General features: G+C 36.3%; 1 protein-coding gene across 1 annotated transcript; it reads left to right on the forward strand.

The window, feature by feature from the left end:
- The first annotated feature begins 3,523 nt into the window (after positions 1-3,523).
- Positions 3,524-5,583, forward strand: LOC103517675. Its single transcript, XM_008482719.2, has 3 exons — positions 3,524-4,076; positions 4,289-4,708; positions 5,297-5,583. Exons 1-2 carry the CDS (start codon positions 3,596-3,598, stop codon positions 4,678-4,680), a joined length of 873 nt encoding a protein of 290 aa, XP_008480941.1. The 5' UTR covers positions 3,524-3,595; the 3' UTR covers positions 4,681-4,708; positions 5,297-5,583.
- The last annotated feature ends 3,859 nt before the right edge of the window (positions 5,584-9,442 follow it).

Raw genomic sequence — 9,442 nt, forward strand, 5'->3', positions numbered from 1 at the left:
CAGGAAAAATATGGGATGTGAGCCACATACACATTGTACTTTTCATTTGGTAGTCTCATAAGCAAGGTACCGTTTTCCTTTGGGATAACCTCCTTGCTGTGACATAAATCATATCCCAAGCAAAAGTAATAATAGAAAAACTGGGATGTCACCATAAATAACACACCAGGGCGGTAAACCACCACCTCCACTGCCTACGGTGGTGCGTTATTCTGTGCTGGTGTGTCATTTCAATATTAAACTCTTTCTACCCAGAGCTTCGGTTTGTTCTTTCCCAATTCAAAAGGAAAAAGAAGGATACCTACTTCTTACCATTTGTATTGATTTTTACCATTTTGTGACGTAAATTTTTGTAAATTAAGTGAGTCCGGTCTAGCTCATCAAATCGTCGAAATATCTTCTGAACTGGGTAGATTTAACTCATCAAAATTTCATCTGTTCTTTCATTAAGGTAATTAGGAAAGCTTACAAACGAGGTAATGATGTTTTCCTTCAAGTTTTGTTAAGTTGAAATCATGTTGAAAATGAGTGATGACTGGTATTGATGAAATCAATCGTTACAGTACCAGCAGGATTACCTAAACTTTCATGTCACTTGGTTAAATAACGGGAGATGCTTTTGAAGGTGTCTCAGATAAATGGAAGAACAAAACCCAATGCTCAACATAATTTTCTTGTTGTAAGAAGGCAGAGTTACATAAAAAACAACTTAATTTTTAATTTTATATTTCCTTGCCCCATTTCTTCTCCATTTGTATTTTTTTCATCTGAAATCTCTAAGATTTAGGATCGTAATTTTATACACAAAAATTATATTAAATGTTTCGGTTACTTACATTATACATTACATTTCGGAAGGTTTTATTATTTTCTTCAGCTTTATGTTGAACTTCGTTCTCGGATTTCTGTATTCGAAAGTCTTTTTATTATTTATTTTGGAGAGATTTATTAAACAGTTTGTTTTTTGTCGTGTTCTGTGTTTTTAATAAAAACAAAAGAATTATGACACTGTCATAGTAATATTTGAGATATTTTCTTTGCTGCTGTGTTATTCTCTCGTAGCATAGCTGAGTTTAGTATGGTCTTTTTGGATGATGTTTTTTTCATCTCTTTGATCTGAATATTTTTAGTTTTAGTCTTTTAGAAGACTTCTGTAATTTACTCGTTGTAGGTGTTTTTGTTCAAGGGGGTTTAGGTACTGTCTGACTGTCATAGTAGTTGTTCTTTTCCGGACTCTATCATGGGCATTCCCCACCTAAAACGTTCAATCTTGAGGCTTCAACAAAGTTGTTAATATCTGCGGATGTGTGTTTGTTGTTTTCCGGACTCTATCATGGGCATTCCCCACCTAAAACGTTCAATCTTGAGGCTTCAACAAAGTTGTTAATATCTGCGGATGTGTGTTATCCTTTACAATTTTTCCTCAGTAAGTCCTGTATCTAATTTCTTTATTTAGACAGCTATAGCCACCAAAAATGAAAACCTCATGCAATGTGCAATGCCAAATCATCTTTTACCGTGAGGGTTTTTACATCTCTATCATTTTTTTCAATAACGGATTTATTCTCGTGCTTGCCCCCCTCCCCCCTCTTATTTATTTATTCGAGCGTCTAATTTGACGCTATTTAATATGTTTAACAACCCTCTCATTTTGATTTTAAAAATAATATTTGTTTTTCGCTCTTTTTTTCCTTCTTCCTCGAGTTTGATAAGTCAATTTCTATTGTAATTATTTTATTTTCCATGAGAGATATATCAGTCAGTTGTTGAGGTTTTCATTATTTTCGTTCGGAAGAAAGGGTCAAAAATACATAATTGTCAGTATAAAATATTTTGATTGTGTTTTTACATAAAATCTGTATGGTCAGATGGGTTTTAGTTTTGTGACTTCTGACTTCTATTGTAAACTTGACCGTTGTTAAGAGTGTGAGGTGATCTGGCTTACTGTCATCAGATTTATTTATGTTTTCACGTAGATATTGCTTTCCTGATTCGGCATAGATTATACCGTTATCCGTGAGCATATTGAGCATGGCTCTTAATTCAAACAGAGGTGTATGAAGTTTATGCCATTTTTTGGCATAAAATTGAAAACTAATTACCAAATTTTCTTGTGAAATTTTAGCCATTCTTGAGATTATTCTACACAAAAGAGTGATTAGTTATTATAATATCTTCAACATTTTGGTATACTTATTCAAGGAGATTAAGCTTTTACATTGTCTCCAAGTTAAAGCTCCCCATTTTTACCTGACATATTCTCGACATTCTAACCATTCGATAACACCAAACTTTCCGAGAGATATTTTCCAACATCTCACCACCAGGGTTTGTTCAGCTTTGTTTTAAATGTCAGTGTTGCGGTTCTTATTGTTTAAATATTTACAGAGTTCCAGACTCCAAAATTGTCACATATTTATGCAGAAACCGAATTTTTGACGATGTTTTGCTGTTGTTCGTCGTTTGTTATTATTTGAGGTTTCAGAAACAAGTAAAACAACTAATGGTAACTCTTGAGTATCAACTATCAAACCAAACTCGCTTTTACTTGTCGTACCTGAAAGTTTTCCGCGCTACCATATAAGATAAAGAGCCTCTGTGGCGTGGCGGGTGGCAGGAGGCTCAGAAACAAAAACGTAAGAAACAAAGTTGTGGATCTTTGAGAACAAGGCTTTTGACTAGTTGAGCATGAATAGGTTATGTTTTCGGGGTTTAAGTAATTGTAACTCATCAATCTCTGTTGAAAACTGGAGAGGGGAATGGGAGATAAATGATGGGAGAGGGGGGTGGGGGAGAGGAAGGACGGGGGGTATGGAAGATATGATAAATCTATATAAATAAAATTGTAGATTTGTCTGTACATTGCTTAGAATCGTGAAATTTTTAGTTATTCTTACTCCTTATGCATCCACGATTCCAAAAATCACATTAGAAAAATTTCTGTCTGTCTGTCTGTCTGTCTATCTGTCTGTCTGTCTGTCTGTATGTGTGTGTGTATGTCTGTCTGTTACGCTAAAAAGACCTTTGGTTGTCCTCTTTTCACGAGAAAACGGCTCGACCGATTTTGAAGAAATTTTTTGTGGTTGTTAAGAAAAGTACTCCGGGTGACATAGGCTACTTGAAATTTTCCCATTCCATCCTGATTCAAAATGGCGGCGGTTCAAAAACGCGCAGAAAATGGCCTAATAGCCCCGTTTTTGTCCTCTTTTCACGAGAAAACGGCTCAACCGATTTTGATGAAATTTTTTGTGGTTGTTAAGAAAAGAACTCCGGGTGACATAGGCTATATCATAAACCGAGTCATTCGCAACTCTCGAATCCTTATCATATTATTTCTTACATCATCCTGAGCATGATTCTCAAATGTTCTACACCTAAAAATTTGTAAGTTGCTCTAAAAGTTAGAAGGGGGTTACTCTTGTCTTATTCCCGGACAAGCCTACTGTTATTTTAAAATTTAAAATGAAGACTTGCAAATCTTACAATGGCTAGCAGCTGTGAATTAGACAGTTTTCTAGTTTCATCAGTCTATGCTCCATTTTGCTATCGCAATATTTTGCTACAATTTTATTTTTATATTTTTTAGAAGGCAAACATGAGTCTGTTCAAGGCATTGAACCAATCGAAGCAACAGAACCCTTGCGGGGAAAAGCCAACCAACCAGAAAGAACGAAGCAAAGCGAAAGAACACAAATCGAAATACAATGTGAAAGAATACAAATACAAGGAAAAGGAATACATTTATATGCTGGATAAAACTCTCATATTGACCAAACCACAGCCTATCCCCATCAGTGAGACTGAAATAAAAATTAACAAACCTGTCCCACGCATCGAAAGGCGTATCCCTCAAGATGCAAAGTATATGCAAGAGTATGAGAAATACAGAAACATGGAAGCTGAGGAGGTCATAGCCACTAAGCCAAACGATAGACTTTTGAACAATATAGTAAGAGAAGCAAACGCTATAGGGCAAGAAGCCAAAAGCTTGCATGAACATTTCGAGAGGCTCAGTGAACAATACAAGTGGAAGGTGGAGAACTTCCAACTTCCCTATGATACAAGTCGTCGCACAGGTAAATTTGGTACAATGAGTAGACTTATATCAGTAGGAAAGTGTTAAAGCGATTGCCTGGCAATTCCAGTCGGGGTATTTTTATCCTCGTTCGTTAGGAAATTTAATTTTCCCTCAAATCAAATGGGAACCAAACTTTAACTCCAAATTCAAAGGGTAAGAATCATCAATTTACCCTCTAATTACTGAAATTATTACCCTCTCCTGTCCTAGGTATTCAGAAAAACGAAATGTTAATCGAAAAGTTATTCGCCAACCTCGGAACGGATTATATCACCAATCTGAATGACATGAAGCGTCAAATAGACACCGAGATACAAGAGCAAGATCAATACCTCGAGCTGCTTCTCAATACAGACAAGAGAATCATCAATGAAGTAGAGAAAATATCCAAGGATGGGATAGCAAAATATAACAGACCTAATATTGGGGAGACCAATGTGGGAGCTAATCGTGGAGACGACATGCAAAGCAAGAGTGTTTCAGAGACTTACACATTACCGAAGATATTCTATCTGTTAAAAGCTCGAGAGAAGCGAAGTGCAGCACTCATGACCAAGTTTGATGGCATTCTGAGTGATGATGAAGATTATGATCGAGTTTAAGATGAGGGTTATTAATGTAGAGCATCAAGTGTCCATCTCCTGAGTTGGAATAGGATTGATGACATTCTGAGTGATGTTGAAGATTATGATCGAGTTGCATTGTCCGTAAGATATACGAGTACCTAGTTCAAAGTTTCCCCATAATATTGTAGGTAATTTCGTTCAGGACAGCCACACTACTATCACGTGACGTGAGCTCACCGTTTAATAGGACTTTTTTATATTTATAAAAGATGCAGTCCTGCCCTCTAACTGATATTACAGAAGAAAAAATGAAATAAAGACGGAGAAGAAAAGAAAGAAGAAGAAGAAGAAGAAGAAGAAGAAGAAGAAGAAGAAGAAGAAGAAGAAGAAGAAAACCAAGAATAAATACCTAGATACATCAACAAGGTGCGAACTCAGATAGGTATTGTTCACCTGACTGAGGGGAGATTGATCGTGAGTAAGCCATCATGAGTGAACAATCCATGAATGCCATGACAATGCGAAATGTCATGTTTGTTGATGTTAACATTATTAACATACTGAACTCAATTCTATGCGAGTCATACACAGCTTGTCCGATAGTAAGTACCTATGTACCTGTAATTTACATACTTATTGGTAGTCTCTTCAAGTGCCATCAGTCCATCTCCTGAGTAGGAATAGGATTGATGACATTCTAAGTGATGTTGAAGATGTGGACTATGATGGAGTGGAAGATGAAGGTTATCAATGTAGAGTTGTAGAGCATCAAGTGCCATCAGTCCATCTCCTGAGTAGGAATAGGATTGATGACATTCTGAGTGATGTTGAAGCTATGGACTTTGCAATGTACATTTGGGAGCTTTCAGTTGGTTAAATTTAATTCATTGAGACAAGGCTCTCGTTCTTTGCTATCCTTTCAAATTCATCTCCATGACCCATACCTAGTATTAGGTACCTCTTGAGTTATTTGGCCGGACATTTTTTTTTACTTTCGTTATTTTTTCTAGCCTGATGTCAAAATCCTGAAAAACCTCCTAGCTGGCATTTAAGCTTTCCTTCCTTCTCTCTCTCTCTCTCTCTCTCTCTCTCTCTCTTATTTTCCAACCGAAGAAGAATTAAAATTATTGCGTGCATAAGCAAACTTTACTTTTTTTTCCTTTTTACAAGACTTCTCTTTTTCTCTTTCGCATCAAATCTTTTACCATAATATAGGTACTTACAGACTTCTGAGAATTTCCCTCTCTCTCTTTTCTGTATGAACTCTTCGCTTTCATCTGCTATACTTGCTTGCTTATATTTTTTTTTTCCATCTCTCCCTCCTTCTCCCGTTCCCTTCTCTCTCATTTTGATAGAAATAACAAGTTCAAAGAATTCCGTATTTCAATTTACGACATCAAAAAAGTACACTCAGTAAAAAAAAAGTCATGTCAGTCTTTTTTACTTTCTACTTTTTTATTTATTCCGTTTTCGATATTCTGTTTTTTTTTTTTTTTTTTTTTTTTTTTTTTTATTAAGTTTTTTTAGAGTCAATTTATTAGTATCTTGACATGGTATCCCGTTTCCAAAATTTTCAAAAGTGGTTTGAAGTTGGAATATTGGACATCTACTGTCCGCCACCCACGCTCAGACCGTCTCGTCTTACAGACCTGGGTCTCAAGCGTTTTCCACCACATCTCACGCTCCGATGGTCTGTCAGACGCTCTAAGCGTTAGTGGCTGGCCAATAACATTCAAACTTGGTTCTTTTTACGAGAGGATGCCCCTCCTACCTGAACCCTCACTATTTGGTGAGGCTGGTGCTGGGTGGTGCAGTCGTGTTCTGTGTTTTTAATAAAAACAAAAGAATTATGACACTGTCATAGTAATATTTGAGATATTTTCTTTGCTGCTGTGTTATTCTCTCGTAGCAAAGCTGAGTTTATTATGGTCTTTTTGGATGTTTTTTTCATCTCTTTGGTCTGAATATTTTTAGTTTTAGTCTTTTAGAAGACTTCTGTAATTTACTCGTTGTAGGTGTTTTTGTTCAAGGGGGTTTAGGTACTGTCTTCTGAGAAGAGAAATAAAACCCATCATTACTTCGGAAGTCGTTGTAGATATGTAGATACCTACTAGGTATGTACCTATAAAAAATTATCAATAAAAGAACAAAAACTAATTTTCACGATGAACAGAAAAGAAGTTAAATGATTTCACGGAAGGATTGGAAATCAAGGTGAAAACGACGGAAAGAGGCAAGGAGTAAGGATAGAGAGGGCTAAATGAAGACAAAATGACGCCATCCTCATCATTCTTTATTGAGAAAAGAACACGAGAAACATCGAGGGAGAAAGGGGAGGGATGACAAATTTTTATAATCGAGGATAATTCGTACGGAACATTTTTTTTTTTTTTTTTGCTTCCAACATCTGATACTCGTACAATCCGCAATCCCCTCAGTCATCTTGACGTTCCTGATTAATTCTGAGAAGAGAAATAAAACTCATCATTACTTCGGAAGTCGTTGTAGATATGTAGATACCTACTATGTACCTATAAAAAATTGACAATAAAAGAACAAAAACTAATTTTCACGATGAACAAAAAAGAAGTTAAATGATTTCACGGAAGGATTGGAAATCAAGGTGAAAACGACGGAAAGAGGCAAGGAGTAAGGATGAAGAGGGCTAAATGAAGACAAAATGACGCCATCCTCATCATTCTTTATTGAGAAAAGAACACGAGAAACATCGAGGGAGAAAGGGGAGGAGGAGCAGAACGCAAAGAAAAATCACAGCATGAGACCGAAAAACAGCAAAACACCAAAAGTGATTTTGTAATTTTCCTCTTTCTCTGACGACACGAAAGTTTTCCAAAACAGTTGTAGATGACAGGGCTTTTATTCCTCTTAATATTTGCACGTTGTGTTTTTAGAAAAGTTTTATATCAACTCAACTTCCCTAATAATAATAATAATATTGTAAAAAAAAACACGACGGGTGAAAAGTGCAATTTTATATCTTCTTTGTTGTTTTCTCGATTATTCACAGAACATGGAACGTTTCATCTTTTTTTTTTTTAGACTGTGTACCTACCTACTGGAAGTGTCTGGATATGACTAGAGCTTACTTTGTGGTCTGCCAAATGAAATTGTGGTCCTAGAAATTCCCAGAATCCCCTCTGCTTGAATTAGAAGAGCACGTATGGAAAAAGTCCGACTTTTTGACATGTTCCTATTTCTGTCCGAAATACCTATTGTATAAAGGACATCTTCGGTGAAGCTCTGAGATCATCCTATAGCACCTATCTTTGAGTATCTACCATCATGTGAAATAACATGAAAATATGAAATGAAGGTCATGAATGTCATGATAAATACAACAAAGTCTTAAATTTAATGGCGCTTTGTGGATTGCTAAAGAAAACACATTAAAGCAAGAGCATAACGCTCTGTAATGGACCAATGGCACCTATGGTACACTTCCACAAGTATGTCCCTAGTCAGTATTTACCATACGACTATCTACCATACTAATTACCGCGAACCTCAATACCTCTCTTATGTCTCCCATGAAAAATTGAAAATATCTACAGCAAATATATTGTCCAGTAACGTCCATATTGATAATAACAGTAAGCCTAGTACTCACCAGCAACATTTATTTTGTTTCGCACCAGTTGAGAAAATGTTGAGAAACAAGAAACGATGCTCTGAATGTTGAGCAACTTTCAAGATAAAACCTAGTACACACAGAAAAACCGTAAAAATGTTTCAGAAATAAGTCTGGAGAGCAAAAAAGTTGCTGGATGGTTGCAAAAACATTTCTGGGTTATTGAGAAACAGGTGTGTTTTCCTTTCGGGAAACTTTCGGAAATTGAACCGACTTCGATGGCACACCATCTTGGATTTACCTACTATGTTTTAGTACAGGGCCATATCAGTTTCCAAAAGAGAACCGGTTCTGTTTCCGAAAGTTTTCGTTTTCCGAAAGGAAAATACACTTAATGTTTCTGATGGAAGTGTTGCTGTTGGGTACTAGGCTTTATGAGCAGCTTGAAATATCCTGCCAGCTTGACAAGCACGTTTCTCTGCGTTGAATATCTAGAGAAGATAAAACTGTCCTTGCCAGCTTGGGTGATAGCTTGCGACCTAGAAGTGTAGGTATTTCTAAGTCTATCTATGTATGTAGGAACTATTAAGTGTATCTAGGTACATACTATTGACTTCGTAGGGAGAAATTGAGAAAAAAAACTAGGATGCCGACAGCCCAATCGGGTGACTGGGTTCCGGCACTCTAATATTGAACTCTATATTGGGAAGCTCGACACTATAATTAAATAGGTATATTATCATTCCAACAGCCTAAATCGGGGGAAGTAACCAAATAGGTAATAGAGTTCTTCCATTCTAAAATTTTGGCACCCTGTCACCATTTTTTTTCTCAGTGTACGTAGGTCATATAGGCATCAGTGACTCTCCAGTCTGCATATCTACATTATTATCAGAGAAAAACTGGGTCCAAACGGAAAACATTCAATAAAATAATGATTCTTTATTTAAAATTTTAGCTCCCACGGTTTTTTCATAAATACCTAGTTTTTCTCTTTATACATTGTTAGATGTCAAGTGCCATCCTCAAACTGATCCAGAATTCTTTTAGTTTGGTGAGAGTCTCAATGTAATGGCATTATTTGATTATTTCTGAAGAATGGAATGGCATTTCCCAACACAGAAAACCCTAACTTGTTCAATAATGTCAGCCGGAGGTAATTCTAAGTCTATCTATGTATGCAGGAACTATTGAGTGTATCTATAGGTA

Source organism: Diaphorina citri, unplaced genomic scaffold (genome assembly GCF_000475195.1).
Source record: "Diaphorina citri unplaced genomic scaffold, Diaci psyllid genome assembly version 1.1 scaffold1924, whole genome shotgun sequence".
NCBI classification, from domain to species: Eukaryota; Metazoa; Arthropoda; class Insecta; order Hemiptera; family Psyllidae; genus Diaphorina; species Diaphorina citri.

Bases quoted from the DNA above. Each gene is read 5' to 3' on its own strand.
- LOC103517675 (XM_008482719.2), top strand. From the start codon at position 3,596: ATGAGTCTGTTCAAGGCATTGAACCAATCGAAGCAACAGAACCCTTGC. The intron at 4,077-4,288 runs GTAAATTTGGTA...CTCCTGTCCTAG, and splicing joins TGATACAAGTCGTCGCACAG to GTATTCAGAAAAACGAAATG.